The sequence below is a fragment of the Peromyscus leucopus genome, chromosome 15 (assembly GCF_004664715.2).
Source record: "Peromyscus leucopus breed LL Stock chromosome 15, UCI_PerLeu_2.1, whole genome shotgun sequence".
NCBI lineage: Eukaryota > Metazoa > Chordata > Mammalia > Rodentia > Cricetidae > Peromyscus > Peromyscus leucopus.
This window is the reverse complement of record NC_051076.1, coordinates 15,500,248-15,519,544: the sequence shown is the minus strand read 5'-3', so window position 1 is coordinate 15,519,544 and position 19,297 is coordinate 15,500,248. Positions and strand designations below refer to the sequence as shown.

General features: G+C 40.5%; 1 protein-coding gene across 8 annotated transcripts in view; it reads right to left on the bottom strand.

Annotated features, from left to right (window-relative positions):
* The window catches only part of Disp1 (dispatched RND transporter family member 1), a 161,743-nt gene that overhangs the window by 47,453 nt on the left and 94,993 nt on the right, over positions 1-19,297 (bottom strand). For 2 of the 8 annotated variants that reach the window (XM_028894576.2, XM_037211162.1), the window contains exons 3-4: positions 5,312-5,479; positions 1,317-1,839 (exon numbers count right to left, since the gene is read on the bottom strand). In XM_028894576.2, the coding sequence (XP_028750409.1) occupies positions 1,317-1,822 (506 nt within the window). In that variant the 5' untranslated portion in view covers positions 1,823-1,839; positions 5,312-5,479. Of the gene's footprint in view, positions 1-1,316; positions 1,840-5,311; positions 5,703-13,786; positions 14,263-17,565; positions 17,603-19,297 lie in introns of those variants that run through there. The other 6 variants (XM_028894575.1, XM_028894579.2, XM_037211163.1 and 3 more) reach the window with 5 other exon arrangements.

The window sequence follows — 19,297 nt, the reverse complement described above, 5'->3', positions numbered from 1 at the left end:
CACCTCACATGCTACAACCATATATAATTGATGACCTAATCACAGAAATACTTATGAGTATGTAATTTTAGAATCCACTAGTTACAGAGTTTAATTCAACATGGGAAGAGTCCAAACCTGATCATGGAGCCCAGAGCTGTCAGGACAAATCATCTAAGGCTAGCTCTGGGAATTCCGTACACTTCTAGAACATAGAGGCTCTCAAATCTAAAATGGAAATGTACTCAGAGCCCAAAGAAACATACTTCAAAGACTGCTCCCCTCCCTCCCCATGTTCTTTGCTCTTTTCTTACATCTCCTTCCTAAAAGATGAAGAGCAGCCAATCTTGACAATCTGGAAAACCTGACAAAGGTGAAGACTCTCCCCATACTGGACTTGGCTCCTCACTGGCAGGAGAGCCTGCAGCATGTGCACACACAATGGATTACTGGTCTGCAGTACAAACGCAACAGTAAACAATTACACACATCTTTACGATGTTAGGCCAGGCACAAAAGAATAAATTTGCAGTATGACTGTGTGTCCAGGAGCAGGTCAACAGAATGACCACGGTGTGAACTGCAGCGAGAGGCAAGGACAGACAGGGCACGAGGGAGCTGTCTGGAGTGACAGAAACGTTGCATATCATACTGAGATGTGGACGAACTGATTGAAGTGCACCTTAAGCGCTAGTGCTCTCTCTCTCGCTCTCTCTCTCTCTCTCTCTCTCTCTCTCTCTCTCTCTCTCTCTCTCTCTCTCGTGTGTGTGTGTGTGTGTGTGTGTGTGTGTGTGTGTGAAGTACACCTAGATTGTAAAGGGAATGTTGTTCTCTTTCTCAAAGTCACATGCTAGGGAAGGGTGTACTTCTCTCCAACATCAATGTACTACAGAATCACTCAAACCCTAGGAATAGAAACTGTGAGCACAGATGCACAGAATCATAAGGAAGCAAGCAGTTTTAACTTCTTTTTCATATAGGTTGGCCATTACTAATAACACAACAAGGAGGCCCCTGTTTGGGTAACCTTACCACAAATATATCTCTTATGCATAGTAAGAAAAAAAAACAACAACCCTGGGCTACACACAAGCCCCTGTCACATCCTTATATACACACCACACACATATACATGCACATCAAGTCAATGGATATCACAAATACACTATTTCAATTATATTTTAGTGGGCTTCATACAATCCACAAAATGGGTGTGTTTTTCCTGACCATTTTTCTTTTCCCTCCGTCTTTTGGAGAAATAAATAGAAGCTGTCACGTTCAACACTCATGTGGGATTAGTTTACTGCTGAAAGCCGACAAGACATCAGCACACTCACCTGATGACGGCCAGGTGCTGCTGTACAGGCTGATGTTGGAAATGGTCAGGCCACGGGTGATGAAGGCAGAAGGATGGTGAGGGCTGGAGGCAGTGTGCGGCCTGATACACAGGTGAATGGTTTGGACACCGGGATGCAGAGTATTCGGAATGTGGCTGCATGCAACAGGAGGCCAAAGCGGAGGGTGCTGTGGGGCCAGCCTCGGGATGGCACTCTTGGTGATGGTTATGGCTGGTCACAGGGTGATGGTATGGACAAGGATGGCAGCACGGAGCTGACATCTGAGGTGTTCTTTGGTTGTCTAAAGGCAGAAAGGATGACTTAACTGTGCCATTAAGTTGCAGGCATCCATTTGGACTGGCTTTTGTTCTTGGGGCTTCTCTGGGTGTGAGCTGCTGGGTCGTGAGGTCTCCATCACTGGGGATGAGGGAGCAGGGGTTGGTAGTGCTGGTTGAGATGCTGCCGTTGCTCAGAAGCACAGAATCACTTCCACTGATCACAGCCATGCTCCAGTTTCTTGGCCCTAGAAATGATAAAGATATAAAGCCATCTAGTTCTAAGCAGGCAGGAAAATATGTAAATAAGGGAGACACTTAAACCATCTAAATGCAGCTCTTGGGAAAGGAGGGCTCCTGCCGGAGTCTCCAGCCGGTGTCTGTGAAGGGCCAGTCCCACAGCCCCCTCCTCTACTGTGTCTTCTCTACCCTCACTGGATGTTCTCTCTACCCCACCCTTCCTCTCAGGAGAGGAGAGAGGATACCAATGACAAAAACACCCTTCGACTCCTAATTCAGGAGCCGTGGGCAGAACGAGGAGGGCAGCACTGAAGGCGACTGAAGGTGACCGAGTGCCCAGTCAGGAGTGTACACAACCTTAAGGCTGGTTTATGGCTTAACATCTCAACAACTTAAGATTTCTTTTTCTCTAAGTCACTCAAATCCCAGAGTAAGAACAAGCCTACTGAAATAAAGATTAGTTAGCTAAAAATTCTTACAACACAAAGTATCAGGAATACAAGGGTTTTTCCTTTAGGCACACTATAAAAGTTGTGCATGAATTTACTTCCTGTGTTGTATACAGCAGGTAACATTTGCACAAGAAAAAAGATATTGTAGGAAAGATTTGTTTCACATTAAATTAGGTTTGCCCCCACTTCTACCAAAGGGCCTGGGCCTTCATATACAGGAAATCCCTCACATGCTCTCAGTACCAGGAACACTTTTGTCCAGTAAACATGCAACAGCAAAACTAGACAACCCTGATATCCCCCCCACCCCAGCAATCTGAGCCACCCAGCTCATTCTGAGGAACATACACAGGAACAAAGTATGTGGATTTACAGTAAGAATAGTCATAAAATACCACCAATCTATTCACCATACACATGGACTCCTTTAGATCCTTAACCTTTTGATGTGGCTTCTAGAGCAATCTCTCTCCAGTCCCTGCCCACCTCGGACATAATATAAGTGTCAAGAGAAGTGACTTCTTTTCTGTCTGCATGTGCGCTCCTGTAACCTGGGTCACGCAGGTCCAAGAGTCCTGTCCTGCTCTCACCCACTCCATCAACTCTGCAGGGGCCATTCTGAGCAGAACCTGCCGGTGGAATGCACAAAGTCCTCATCTGGATACTGGTACCAGAGGGGACTCAACACACTCTGATGCAAATTTAGCATCATTGGCGTAATATTTACCTTTCAGATAAAAACTATCTCACACCTATGCATAAACTCAGCTAATAAACACCACAAAGTAAGAAATTAATTACACATAGAAATTGTCTTTACAAATTGTCTTGATAGGAAAATAAAGTATTTTAAACCTTGTACACATAAACTCAAAAGGTCTAAAAGGTCTTGCCATCACTTTTCAAACTAACTTGTTAGCTCCCAACCTCCTTTTGCAAAGGCTGTTGAGAGAAATTTTGAATTATGGTATATGAAGTAGCTTTCTCTTTCATAAAATCACTCTGGAATAAAGGCATCCAGTCTAAGCACTCAGATAATATCCCCCAAACAATGCAGTGTGAATTCAGTGTATTATCTCAATCACAGAAAGCAAGGCAGGTACAGACTAAGGTGACTGGTCAGAGCTAAGCGGTCAGCTACCACCAAGGATGCCCAAGGATGCCTGCCATCTCACTGATGGCCACTGACGTTTCTGCTGAGGAAGAACACAGCTACACACTGTTAACAGAAAGACGGGGTGTATGGGAATACTCCCAAATCAACAAACATGAAGGACATTTAACGAAGCTTAGCCTTTTAAGAAAGCTAACTGAAATTGAATGTGTGTGGCTGTACGTAGGGAGCATCACTAGACAGGCTCTTGCAGGAACACTGACTAGAAGCCTTCACTTTTCCAGCCTCTGCCCCAGGCTGTAAGCCTGCTGCCATCCAGGCCTGCAGGGCCATCCCAACACAAGGATCTGCTGAGCTGAGTGACAGATGCACAGGACAGGAAGGCACTTCTGGTTTGCAGGTTGGTTAATCACACACGCTGTTAAGACGGCGTCTGAAATGGTCTAGTTTTTTCATATTTAATACAATCAATTCTACTGACTAGTTTTTCCTATTATCTACTGGCAGAGCTGCTGGGTGGTTCTGCTTGGAAACATCTAGAAACAAGCGGTTCTACAGTAAACAGTTCTAAAGTGAAAAGGGCTCAAGATAGTTTGAAACCAACTTATAATGCCCTCCAGAGTACCCTAAAATTGTCCCTAGATTCTCTTATTTCCATCCAGTTTTCTTTCTTCTGATTAAATCTCTTTGTCTTTATAACCAGAATCACAGCAAACATTCTCCTCTAGTCTTGCTGTACCACACCATCTGTTGTTCTGTAAGAGTTAAAAATGTCTGGATATGCCAAAAGAGACACTTAATACGACCAAATCACTTTCCCCTCCCTGTGATAAAATGCAGCTTTACAAATGCTATTTAGAAATGCAACCTTTTGTAACCTGGAGATATCTTGTCATGAAGCAGGCACTAGTAGGTAGTACAGAATAATATGAACTCAGACTTCTGACTGCAGTTAGAGGAAATGGTATGTGCCCTCTCCAATCTGGTTTCTTTAATCACAATCATAAAATGGAAACAACCAATTGGACTCATAAGTAAATAAAACATGAAGAGACAAAGCAAAAACAAAACAACTATTTTAAGAAATATTGATGACTTGTTTAGGTTTAGTAGCTGTATTGGTATAGGGGTTCAGATGTGGCGATATATTGTGTACACTAATAAAGCTTGCCTGAGGATCAGAGGGAAGAGCCAGCCACTAGATTAGACATAGAGGCCAGACGTTAATGGCACACACCCTTAATCCTATCACTCGGGAAGCAGAGATCATAGTCTGGATCTCTGTGAGTTCAAGGTCACACTGTAAACAGAGCCAGGCAGTAGTAGCACACACCTTTAATCCCATTACTGGGAAGCACACATGCCTTTAATCCCAGGAAGTAAGGAAACAAGAACTAAGTCAGTTCAACTTTTGCGTGAAGACTCAGAAGATTCATGGAGTTGGTGAAGTAAGAGGTGGTGGCTGTGGCTTGCTCTGCTTCTCTGATCTTTCAGCTTTCACCTGATATCTGGCTCTGGGTTTTTCTTTTTCTTTTTCCCTTTTTTTTTTTTTTTTTTATATTAAAAGACCATTTAAGATTTGAACAACATTCAGATGACCAAAATAGCAAAGCCTCAATCTGAAGTTAAGAGTTGACACTTTAAGCCCACGATGAGAGAGGTCAGAGACAACCGGAGGAGGAAAAATTGGTCTGCTGCTGCGATGGAGGGGAACTAACAGCAAAGCATACAGAGCAGAGGAGGATGAATACAGTAAGTAGTGATGCAGAAGGAGAGTCTAGAAGAAAACATTGACTATTTTCACACGTGACAAATCCTGTGCTAGGTGTAATGGTGTGATTATAAATGCAAGAACAAAAGTATTTATTGCGGAGTTTAAGATCAGTTTTGAGTCATACGTAAAGAATAACTTACAGAGACAGTGATGTGCACGCCAGCATGTTCTCTTGAGAGCACATCCAAAGAAAGCTTCCTCGGCACTCAAGCCTCTCACTCTGTGGCATCTGATGGGTCAATATCAATCCATTAAAAGCCACTAATCTCGCCTCACTTCAGCTTCCAATTTGTCATGCACTGGGTGATCTAAATATGAAAAGATATGAAATGATGTTTCCTAGTGTTAAAGCCCCAAAGTTTTAGGATGGAAACGGAGAGAAGTGTAACTGTAAACAAACAGGTTGACCCCACCGGCCGCTAACTGAGACAACAGATCAAATCACCTAAGTGTCCGTCTCAAAGTCTTGTTTTCTTCTTAAATTTGTTGAAATGCTAGGTTAAACTTCAGATATGTGAGAATAATGTATATTCAGATACATATAAATATATTCATATATATATGAATAATATGCATATTACCAGGGTCTGGGCTACAACAGTTTAATGGTGAAAAAGGCAAACACTTAAATTACAGTCAACAGAGAACTTAAATTCTGCCATATCTTGTTAGGTGTTACATATAACGGAAAAGAATGAGTCAGCTTGGCATGATGGTAACATGTCTAGAATTCCAGAACTTGGGGGCTGGGGCAAGAGAATGGTGAGTTTGATTCTCAAGCTACATAACCAGATCCTATCTCAAACAAACAAGTGAATGAATGAATGAATGAATGAATGAATGAAAAAATAAATAAGAGAAGAAAAAGAAAAACCACATAGAACACAAAATAAAACTAAAAAAAAATAGTGATTTAGATCTGGATATAATGGATGGGAAGAAGTCAGTGGACACCATTATATACAAACAAAGCTATCTACAGAAAACTCTACTGAGAAGAATCAATGTGGTTAAGGTCAGCAACTGTAGCTCAGTGGTAGAGAGCTTGCATGTGTGAAACTCCAGAACTGCCAGGAAACCGTCTATATGGTTAAAATAAAGACTGTGTGTGTGTGTGTGTGTGTGTGTGTGTGTGTGTGTGTGTGTGCAGGGTCACCAGTTTGTGTGCTTAGAATTAGATCCTATGAAATAAAAAAATTCACACTTCAAATAAAAAGAGCACATAATTGAAAATCTTATATAATCATGATACAATCTGTCTGAATTATGAAAATTTATCACTAATACAATATGCACCAAACTATATCAATAACACAACTCACTTAAAGGATGCCATGGAACTACGCAATGGCTTCAGGAGCACAAAGGCAGCAGCTAAAGTACATGAAGCACCATACAGGCCCTGCTTGGAACTGGAAGTCACAATTCTAACAAGTCCAGAAAACTGCCAAGTAAAAATCTGAGTGTGCTGTTGAAGAGGATACACAGATGTGATCCAATTACCACAGTAAGCACTTAGTGAAGCCATCACTACCCTTAACAAACACAGGACTCATAGCCTGAAGGAACAATGTCTTCCTTGCCATCAACAGCACAATAGTGCACCTCTTTGGTATTTCAAAAGCACTTTCACATGCATCATCTCACTCCAGTTGATCCCACTAAGAGCCTTCAGGAAAACAGATGTGGAAGGCATTACCTAGTCCACTCTGCAAAATAAAACTTGCTGTAGAGACTAAGTAAGGTGCCAGAGTCACACACCAATGATAAGGGGTGAAATTAGGGTGACGGATGCCAAGGTTAACAGCGCTCTACCTTCTAAAAGCTCAGATGACACATGTGGAATACCACTGCCTCCCCAGACTCACAGCATTAAGTTAATGGTTAAGACTGCATTCCAGTTCGTAGCCAAGCATGCTTTCAAGAGAGTGAGGCTCCCTAGAGCACATCTGCTAGACTAAAACATTGAAAGCTAGCCCCATGCCTCCAAACTTAGGGGTCTGATGGGGATGTGCTTAAAAGACAGGTTCTTGGGCTGGCGAGATGACTCAGAGGTTAAGAGCACTGACTGCTCTTCCAGAAGTCCTGAGTTCAATTCCCAGCAACCACATGGTGGCTCACAACCATCTGCAATGAGATCTGGTGCCCTCTTCTGGCCTGCAGACATACATGCTGTATACATAATAAATAAGTAAATCTTTAAAAAAAAATATGAATAAATAAATAAATAAAAGTGTACAACGCCGGGTGGTGGTGGCAAAGCCTTTAATGAATGAATGAATGAATAAATAAATAAATAAACAAATAAACAAATAAACAAATACAGGTTCTGAACCAGGTGCCTAGAGGCGGCAACCAGCCTCCAGCAACATGTCTGTGCTGCTAGTCCTTGGCACACATTCTCCAGGAAGAGGAAAACCTCAAACAAGGCTTCAAGGCAGCAAGGGCACTAGGCCTATGCAATGGCAAGAGGATGCACAATGCAAGGTTGGACAAGAGGGCTGAAGAAGAGAAAAATTTGTTCTAATTAGGGTAGGGAAAGTAATACATTTTAACTTAAGTTCTAAATAATTTTTGAGTTTAACTATAGCTTGTATCAATTCTCCCAAACTGTGTTGTGCCTAATTTTGATAACATCTGACAGGATTTGAATCTCTTTGGTAAAGCGTATATGTAAAGAATGAATTACCTTGCCTCTTTTTTCTCCAAACAGAAGATGGGTACACAAAAGGACTTTAAGTTTTTCTTTTCACAAAGGACTAAAGGAGATTTTGGAAGGATTTGTATCTATTATTTATCGACCTTGTTTTGGTAAGAAATCGTTCCTCTGACACTGAGTGATCTTACCCTAAAATGATGGCCTTGATTCTGATCACCAGCTTCACGCTGGCTTCTCAGTATTTAGTACTGTGGCAGGAGAGCACAGCTTCTCTAGAGGTTGTGAGAAACAATGTCTGTATGCCGGGCATCCTCTGCATGGTGCTCTTCAACTAGGGGAGGGTTTAGAAGGATATCAGCCAGGCTTTGTCTCTACTAGCTGTTTTCCTCATAAAGCATTAGTAGAATTTTTTAAGTTACTTTGCTGTGTGAATCACTTTCTCAAAATACCTCTATGAAGACAGTTTAACCCATTTAAGAGAAAACTAAGAGTCAACAATATGAAAGTCTCCTCCAAGTCACATGACTGGGATTCAATTCCACCCCAAGACTCTAAGGGCAAGGCTTTCCAATACGTAAAGATGACTCCAGGGAAATGCCAAGGTCAACAGTATTTATAGGTTCACCAGAGATTACTGACGTAAGACTCTGTCTGAAGACCCACATGAAAAAGCCTCTAAATTCAGTATTTCCCAAAATAGTTTAAAAGGTTATAATTCAACTTTCAAGAGTACCAGAGACGGGGCTGGAGAGATGGCTCAGAGGTTAAGAGCACCGACTGTTCTTCCAGAGGTCCTGAGTTCAATTCCCAGCACCCACATGTTGGCTCATAACCATCTGTAATGAGATCTGGCACCCTCTTCTGTATGCATAATAAATAAATAAACCTTAAAAAAATATTTAAAAAAAAAGAGTACCAGAGACATCTTAATAAATTAGAGGTGCTATCCAGCCATTGCTACATCACTGACTAGAAACAAACAAAAACAAGCCAATAGATCATCCTTACTCTCAGCTACTATTCAGATAATTTCAAAATAATGTAACAGTAACCTGAGCAAAGCCCATATGTTTAGTTTAGAGACTTAAGGAGAAGGTCTTAGAAAGAAATGTCTTCTTACCTTCTGAGACAAAATAACTTTTTTTTCTAGTTCATAAACTTTCTGCCATTAAACTCTCTTCCAATAACAATATTTATAAATATTTCCACCTAAGCACTTAAAAACATTTTACAGGTTGCAAGAACCATACAAAAGTATTGTTGCTATTATTCTCCATAAGCATAAGATGCAGCAAATCCGAAGCCATGCTTTTGATCTAATCCCACAACTATCTACCTATTCCATAGACATCCCATCAGAGCCTCTTTGGCAGCAGGGTGCTTTCCCACACTATTGAACAGGCAAACTGACTTAGGTATGGGAGGAGCTCTGGAAGGATTATAACACTTTTTCATGAGAACTTGCTGTTTGACTACTAAATTTATATTATCAATTAGGTAGTGTCAACTTACACAATAACAACTACCACTTTTGAAAGTAAAATATACAAAGCATTTACTGTTATATAACCTCTCTGAATATATATATAATATATAGATAAAGACATCAAAGATGATAAACCATAAGTGCTACATATCTTTCTATAAAACTATCAATAGTATTTATAAAAACTTAATGATATAGCAGAAAAATGGAGAGACTTTGCCCACTTTACACTAGAACATGATAAAAGTAAAAACAAAACCTTAGGAAGATAGTAAACGCTCCAGAGCAAATCAGAAAAACCACTGAATTTAGCTAGCTAGAGATGTATCAGTTGCCAAGGCATGAATTTATACATGCAGGGATAAGTTAAAAGGGGAATTTAGGCTTACAGAAACACCACTCCTATTTTTTTCATTTGTTTTATGGCCATGTTCCTTTGGCACTGGGTCTATGCAGGAAAAGATAGGGGTGTAAAAATGAGATTTCTTGCTTACCATCTGGGACAAAGGCTGCTACCATTTTCATTTAGCATGAACACCTACCTCCCTAACTACATATACTACAAGAGCCCTATCACATACTGCAATTAAGAAAGCATTTCTTAAAGAGCCAAGAAATGATCACACCACACAGTACCATGTCTCAAACTCACATTGTAAGTGAGCATCATGAGAGATGAGACTCATTATCTTTGAGTCTGTAGTTCAGAGGTTAAGTTCCATTAAATTGAATTATTTTTTAACTCTAAATCTGGAGTACTGTGCTAATCCATATAACCAAAATTACATAAACTAAAGCCAAAGAATCTTTCTAACTCAGGAATGTCAAATAATGGTTATGAAAAAAACAGGCAAAGTCCTTCTAAAGGTGGTTTCCTAATTTCCATCCCAACCAAGGCACACATCTGGATCACAAGTCTGAAGGGAAATGCAATGGATACAACAGACATTTGCAAAACCATAGGCCTGTTACAATAGTCTCCACCTCAGCTACACATCAGAATCATTTCAGTAATGTATATTTTTTAAATTACAGAAAGAGACTGCTAGCCAGCAATTCTAATTTCATTCATACTGCAATGGTATGACCATTAGTGATTTTTTTAAAGCTCCCAAGTAATTCTAATATGCAGCCAAGGCAGCAATTATAGTTTACATAATTAATATTCATCAGTTTTTAAGAGAATCCAACTGTCACTCAACACATCTCCACTTGTTCCTTGGTGGCAGTCCTGGCACTGGACAGGCAGAGGCAAGGACACAGTGCAGAAGCCTTTCTAAGACATCAGCATTTAAGGAGAGACAACTGCAGAATTCCTGTGCACATGTACAGAAACCTGAAACAAACCCGGTGACTTGTGGGTCTGCTGAAGGCAGTTTAGGAAATAGCTAATTTGATGAATGAGTTTATTTAACCTTCAAGAAAAGTATATCCATAAGCACTGGTCAGTTTCTAAAGTGAACTCTCCAGCTCCACCAACAGAAGAGCATGTTCCCCGAAGTTCACTCCAAGAAAAGGGGAAACAATTCTGGTTGCACTTTGAGCATCTTAAATTTCTAATGCTACAGTCACACAACCTACAGATGACAAGGCTGCTTCCCAGCTTCATATCCCCACCAAATAAGAATTACAAAGTGTTCTGGAAATAAAGCCCTTGGGATGTAAGTCTTTGTCTTGAGGTCATCTGAACACACTCTTTTCTCAAGAAAATTCAACTTGCAACAAGTCTTCTTGACTCCAGCTCTTCTTGGTCATGCCAGATAATATCACTGAGCCAGCTAATGGAGAGTAAGCCACAGGCTCATCTGGAGACATGACAGCCACGATACTTAACATTCCACCCAAACTTCAGAATTTATCATCTCGGAGTAAACACCCATCACTGAGGTAAGTCAAGAAGAAAATCTTCCTTTCATTTATTACCACACTAAAGGATGTGAAGATTTTTTTTAAAAAATGCTCTCATTTTGTCAAAAACTGGGACTGATTTAAATGGTAATGTGTTTACTGAGAATTAAAGTTCCCCCACAAATGTTGTGTTTGTCCCAAGCCCCCTTGCTGATCTTTGAACTTTGAGCGGTAGCAAATCAAGTTTCTAGGGCAGCTTCCCAAATGGGTCCTTCCCTGCAGAGTCTGGCCCAGATGTCTCAAGGGGATCTTTTAGTTTATTGAGCAACTTGGGAAACATCACTCAAATATTTGTATGAAACACTGATAAAGGCGGCATCCTCTTATGAAAGGACTCTGAAACTGTTTTAAGCTTAGAAAACACTGAATTTGTAAAGGCTTTTTATTTCAATCTGAGCAGTATATTTACTTTTAGTATTGCCAGGGTATAATTTTCATAACTATTTTTTCTATTCCTTACTTAAATTATCACTACAAATGCTCCTGAATTCTGATACATGCTTTTTAATATGTATCAGATGAACAGTACAGCATTTACTGTTGACCTGGGATTTTTGTTTGCTTGCAAAAGTAATTAACCCATATTTTTTTTAGTTAAATAGGTAAATGTCCCTATTTAGCAATCCATATGAGAAACATCTACTATGCTCCTTGTGAGTTTTCTTATAAATTAAATATGAAGGCTGGCATTAAATGATCCTACTTAACAGTAACTAAAATGAGGAAATAAAAAGTAAGGCGAAGAGAACAGCCCACTCTGTTTCTCAAAGCCAGCATATATATCTCTGTGTGCTATACAATAGATTGGTAGATCAACCAACTAAAAAAGCATATACTCATTCCATATCATAAGCCGTTCACTGTCTTGATATTATCTCAACTTTATTTCCTGTGTTGGGGTATGATCACTGATTGCAATGTTTTAAAAATAGGAAATGTTCAGTGTATGTCAATGTATGTCCAGGTTATCCAACATACACATTAGTGTTTTAAGAGTCATACTGTGAGAATGCTCACATTCGATCCCAGGATTCACAGCAGTAAGGACAGAAATAGAAGAATTGAGAAAAACAACCATAGAAAAGGAGATTTCTCAAGGGTTACCAAAAAAGGTAATTGGTTCAATATAAGCTAGGAAGATAAGAGTTTACAGCTGAAAGTCAGAGGAATCAGTAATATACAGATCATTTTACAAGCTGAGACAAGGTTAACATGTGTTTCTTAAACTGCACTGTAGAGCAATCATTTCAGACATTGCATATTCTTTATCATCACTACAAGTAATTGATGGTCACAATTCTTAATTTCAGGTGTATAATGTAAACTACATAAAGTACGAGACATTCCAAATGAAGTGTAATTCTTTACATATTCTAATGTTCAGTATTTGACAGTAAAAACATCCTAGAGCTACCAATTAGAGAGGCAAAACTAAAGAGTAAATAAACAAGATAACTATTTCAGCACACTAAAAAGCAGAACATGCCATCAGGAATTAAAGCCATGGAAGCAGAGACCCCTGCCTCCAAGTCCAGGCTTACTTCTGGGTCTAGTGCTGGCCCAGCCGTCAGAGCGAACTGGAGCTCCTGTCTGCAAATGTTAGGGTCTAGAATCATCCTCTACAGGGAAAGGGAGTGAATTTCATTCTTATGTCCACATGGATACTTCTCCAGTAAGGACAATTCTTAGTAAATCACAAAGCATGCTCTGAAAGTCTTGCACTGTCCCTGCTGAAGGGCATTTTTGCTCACCAGAGACCGGAATGAGAGATGTTAGCTTTCATTACCACACAGAAACATTTTTTACAAAGTAAGACCAGTATGAACTTTTTTTTTCTTTCTCTCTCTCTTTTTTTTTTTTTTTTCCAGTTACATATAAATTATCCATTCTCACTTGAAAGAAAAGTCAATCTAGAAAAACCTATTTTGTTGCTAACAGGACGTTAAGCAGTGACTCCAATCCCACTGTAGCCATCACTGGTACAATTAAAGAACATGCAAGGCACAGCGTTTAATTAGCTCAGACGCAGCTTGGAGGGGCACACTGGGCTGAACATCTGAAATGACCTGGGGGAAAACTGAACCTGCTGCTGCTGCTTAGCTCCCGAGGGGCTCCCTTCATAGGCTGGAAGAATAATTCACTGCTCTTTAAAAATACTTCATTGGCAGAATCGAGTAAAGGGATTCGTTACTTATCTTTTTATCAACTGGTGATGGTAGGGGCATATTTTCAACCCCCCAACCCGATTCAGGCAGAGATTAAACAAAACTCGAAAGGTAGGAAACAATATACTGCACTTTAAGTCTTAGGTTTCCTTCCAACTCCACAAAAAGGCACATTTTAATAAACTTTGGAATAGCAGACCCTCTTCCACTGTACCAAACTACACACTCAAATGAACGCTGCACGATTTTTAAAGCAGTAAAACACTATTCAGAATTTACACTGGAAAAAAAAGTAAGCTGGATTTTAAAATACAGCCTTTAAAAAGAGGTTCAGTTTAAAAAGAAATTCCTTTAAAACAACAAACACCCACCTAGGAAGCAGAAATAAAGACGTTACCTCCTGTTGAAAGAAGAAACTCCTGGCTCAGTTTGATCTGCAAAGGCTGGCAGGCAGGCTGCAGGACTGGCCAGGCAGCAGAACTCAGTCCAAGAGAAAGCAGGAGCTCGCAGGAGCAGAGCTGGAAGGGGAGTGAGTGGCAGGCAGAGTGCTTTGAATCGGCATGTGAGGGGCTGGGACTTCTGTGTTTGCTCTGGGATAGGACACGGGAGTTTTTCTCCCATTTAACCCCTCAGGGCAAAGTCTTAATAATGGTAACAGCTGGCATACAGAGGGGCTTGATCTGAGCACCGAGGTCAGCCAGCCAGGATATGAAGGTGACATGTAATTTCTAGCCCTTTCCTGCTTCTACAGGGAAATTGCAACAAGGGCTGTTTTTGGTTATAACATCCTTTGATCTTCAGGATTTAGAGTTACTTAGAGTAAAGCCATGCTGGCTGATACTGTTTGCTTGCTCAGCCTAGTATAAGTACTACAGACTCAGTTTTCTGACATGTTGGCTACTACCTCTAAACTAACACAAATAAACACCAATACCTGTTTATTTCCACCTTCGGGAGCTTGTGTTCTTTCACAAATGGCTTTTAAGATCTTGCTTTCAAAGCAGAAAATTCACAGTTTTAAAAGAGGCAGAGTCTTTAAAAAAAGGAGGAGAAGGAGGAGGAGGAGGAGAAGGAGGAGGAGGAGGAGGAGGAGGACTAGCCAAAGCAGTGATAAGTGGTTTTTTGTTGTGTTTTGTTTTTGCTTCAATTTTCCCAAACAAAAATAGTCATTGGCTAAATGGCTTTAACACTGCTTTTTATAAACAGATGGTTCTAAGGATGCCAGTGTAAACTTTTATATAAATCTTTGTAAATCCCTGCAAACAAATACCATATATTTATAAATGATAGCCTTTTAGAAAGCAAGTGAGAATCTATTGAAACCATAAACTCCACTCTTCATGTCTTTAATAATAAAAATGTGTGAACAGTTTTCTGCCAAGACACGCTGATTAGTTAATTACATGAAGAGTGGAAAGTCAAGTTTCCAAAGCACAAGCAAAGGAGAAATAGGTGAGACCGGGCCTCATCAAAACAATGTTTCACACATCAAAGTACAGTCTCAAGAAAGGGAGTACACACACACACACACACACACACACACACACACACACACACACACACAGAATAGGGATATCTTCTCAAATTATACATTTAAGTGCCTACTATCCAAATACATGTTTAAAAACAAAAACCAGAAGTCATCCATAAAAGGATAATCCACTTTAAAAGAGGCCAAGGTTTTGAAAAGGTGTCTCTCAAAACACTCAAGTAACTAATATACATTAGTGATTTCAGGAAAAAAATAAAACCACAAAGAAATGGATATTATTTCATATCCTCAAAGATGGTTATAATAAAGAAAGAAGAACTCAAAACATCATCAAGAGCAGAGAAGCCAGAACGCTTCGCTTCCATGGTGCTGGGGGCACTCTAACAGCCTAACATCCTCAGTGAACCACTAAAACCAGAGCCATCACATGATCCTGAAAGTCCACTGCCAGCTACAGATGGTGCCTAGCATCAAATACATTATTTCTGGGTTCATGCTCTGTGAATTTGCCTGTTAGATATAACTTACTTGTAACCCTCTACATAATTCTTGTGGTATTTTCACAACTACTGCAAGAGGGGAAAATTTGACCTGCTGATACACAACGTCCCAGGGGAAACCAATAGGTCTCTCTCTGGCCGCTCACCGAATGCCACATTTTTCACAGTGTTTGTGCTTTCTATTTGTAAACTCACTGTTTTAAGGGTACTGCTGAAGAGCTGCCTGGAACACACAAATCAGAGAAAAACGTATGTGTGAAATAAACACTTTCAGGCATGAGTTACATTGCTATCAGACATGAGTGTTACTATTAAGGAACCAGCAATATCCATCAAGGAAGCTATCTCAAAGCAGAAACACACAAATCCAGGTTTGTACTGACTATCTGATGGGAATGTTGTGAACATGGGCTCACAGGAACACAATCCTGTATCTGCATGATTCACTGCTCACTTGCTTCCAGTGACTTTCTGGACTTATCATTGACAAGTGATAACTGACTCTATGTACCTAAGAGAACTGAAAACAAGTTCTTGCAAAATGTAGACATAAATACTCAGAGCACGAAAAAAGCAGAAACAACCTGCATGTCCGTCAAATGAGTAATGGATAAACATGTTACCAATGTGTCTTTCCAACACAATAAAATTCAACCATGAAAACAGAGAAGTGCATTCAAAGCATGAATCAACCTTGAAAACCTTGTTAAGTGAAAGGCAGAAACAAAAGGCCACATATTCCATGACTTTATTTATATAAAGCATCCATAATAGGTAAATCATGAAGACAAGAAAACAAACTAGTGGTCACCCGGAGCTGGGGGTTGGAGCAGGCAGTGGGGACCGGCTGCTTAGAGGTGTGGAGTTTCCTTTTGAGTGATGAATGTTTCAGAATTAAACAGTTGCACAATGTGGTGAAAATCCACTTAACCAGACACTGAAACAGTGAAATCCTTGATATGTTAATTATGTCTCAATAAAAAAAATAAGAAAGGTGCTGTGGAATAACCCTCTTGTACACTGTAAAGATTTGTCACTTGAATTGGTTTGATAAAACACTGGCTGGCCAGTAGCCATGCAGGCATTACAAGCAGGGCAACCAAACTGAGAATGCTGGGAAGAGGAAGGGCGGAGTCAGGAGTCACCAGCCAGAAGCAGAGGAAGCAAGATGAGAATGCCATACTGAGAAAAGGTACCAAGCCATGTGGCTGTGGGGGAGCAGCCCTCACCTTTTACAGAGTTCCTATGAGGATAAGAGAGGAATAAGGAACTTGCAGATAGAATGATAGGCCTAGCCGAGAAGAATAAAAAAAGACAGAAACACAGGATAGCTTTGAGAGGACCTGGATTAACACCCAGTGGCCCAGAACTTTATTCAAAAGGGCTTTTTATAACAATGCCAAGGGGATGGGCCAAAGACCTCCCCCTTGCTAGATACAACCAAGTATAGACCCTTCCAAACACCTGGTACCCAGGCCCATGGTCCAATCATTCTTATGCAGTCCTGTTGGATAAATCAAGCTCAGATCTCAGTATGAAACCTCTGTGGGCACCCACATGTGACTAAACATAGATAAGAATTATGGGTTAATTTAAGTGTAAGAGCTAGTCAGTAATAAGCCTGAGCTACTGACTGAGCATTTATAAGTAATATTAAGCCTCCAAGTCAATTATTTGGGAAGGGCTGCTGGGTATTTGGGAGTTGCTGGAGGGACATAAACTTCCACCTACAGAAAGGTATAAAATTCTAGCCATAAAGCCTGTGGCTCTCAACTTGAGTGTGCATCAGAATTCCCTAGAGGGCTGTGGATACACAGGTTACTGGGTCATGTCACAGAGATTCTGATGCTTAAGGTCTTGGGCAGGGATCAGGGTTGGAGGTAGGCTGGAAAATTTTATTTTCTAGGAAGTCTGGGATGGTGAGAAAAATCTCTATTTTAAGAAGCAATGCATTAAAGACAATGCCTAGGATCCTAAAGGTAATTTTTCACCTCTATATCTTCTAAATGTACCTAAAATACAGTTAACCTGGAGGTAGGGGGCAGGAAGTCAGGGAGAGGAAGGAAGGAAGTGTTTAGTTGAGAAAAAATATTAGTCCCCGTCTTAGGGTTTCTATTGCTGTGAAGAGACACCATGACCACAGCCACTCTTACAAAAGAAAACATTTAACTGAGGCTGGCTTACAGTTTCAGTCCTTATCATCATGGCTGGAAGCATGGCGGTTGGTATGCAGGCAGACATGGTACTGGAGAAGGAGCTGAGAGTTCTCCATCTTGATCTGCAGGCAACAGAAGGAGACTGTGTACTGCACTGGGCACAGCTTGAGCATATAAGACCTCAAAGCCTGCCCCCTCGGTGACACACTTCCTCCAAGGCCACACCTACTCCAACAAGGCCACACCTCCTAATGGTGCCACTCCCTATGGGCCAAGCCATCTAACACATGAGTTCATGTGGGCCATACCTATTCAAACCACAACAGTCCCTACCATCAATGTCTAATGATTTGATGTCACACATACTCCAAATACTGTAACATCTAAAAATCCTCAAGAAAAAACTATATTAACTAATTTAAAAAGAGGGTATTTTAACACTCTTTGGACACCTGCACAACACTTTGGTTTAGTTTATTAACATGACTAAGACCATTTCTTTGTGCTTCTCCTTGCAAAAAATGAAAATGCTTTAGAGCTGATCCCACACATGGCTTCAAGAAACTCAGTAAAGCAGTTACAGTGTTACAAAAACCAAAGGCCTAACTCTCCATCTCCCAAACCTGTACATTGTCATTTGCATTTGTAGCAGCTGCTGCTTTCTCTCTGACCTCTTTTCAAACTCAGGCAAGAGAAAGTACTATTGGTATTATCATATGGTGTGTGTGTGTGTGTGTGTGTGTGTGTGTGTGTGTGTGTTATAAAAATATAAAGTACTATTTTATAAAACAACAAACAAATAATTACAACCCTTTCAGTAGGTTTCTTAACATTATTCAGAACAAAAAGGGAAATGCTTAGCGACTTTGTGAAGTTCTAATACTCTCTGAAAAGTGTTTTACTTTTTATTGTATAGTTTGGATTTCTTTCTTCTTTGTGAAGTCCAGAAGAGCACAGGAGAGGGTTTAGGGGGCAGGGTGGCAGAAGAGGCACACTTAGCACTTTTTAAAAAGTGAAAGGAGAAAGCTGCTCACGACAAATCCTTCCAGCTGAAGCTAGACTAGAATGCAGGCTTTGTTCTAAGATATTTATCAGCACCGACATGCTGCCTGCTTTCCTTACTGGTGAATGTCAGAATGGCGATGTATGAGTAAGCTGGGAAACAACAGAGCAATAGTCCAGCAAGGTGTGTTATCAGTTTGGTCAAGCCAGTAGCTTAGTAATTTGTAAATATAAATTCAGAAAAGCAACCCAGCAAAGCTACAGACAGTAGTCCATGCTGTGTTAGTTTCTGGCACACAGCTCATTAGATACCTAGTGAAGATCTCGACCAGAAGCCACCATTGCTCCAGTCACACCACAGTTCAGGAGGCGGGCAGGCAGTAAAGACAGAGAAACCCAGGCTCAGCTTTCTGAGCTCACAACCTGTGAGTACTCACTTGATCCAGATGTTACATTCTCCATCTACAAAATTTAAATGTCAGGAAAGATGATCTCACAGGCTCTGAATTCAGTTTTGATAAATTTGGAGGCCATTACAAAAAGATAAAATAAACCTGGTTTGACCATTTAAGATTATATTCCAGGTTGTGTCAGTAGGCTGGGAACAAAGGCAGAGTAAAGGTAAACTAGCAAACCAGTCAGCAGCCCTGTGCACTGGGAAAATGGGCATCAATCTTCCGTGCTCCTCGTATCTGACAACTGTCATCTGTTAATCTCCTTATCCCATTTCCTGCTGGAAATCCTATCTCCAGATCTGT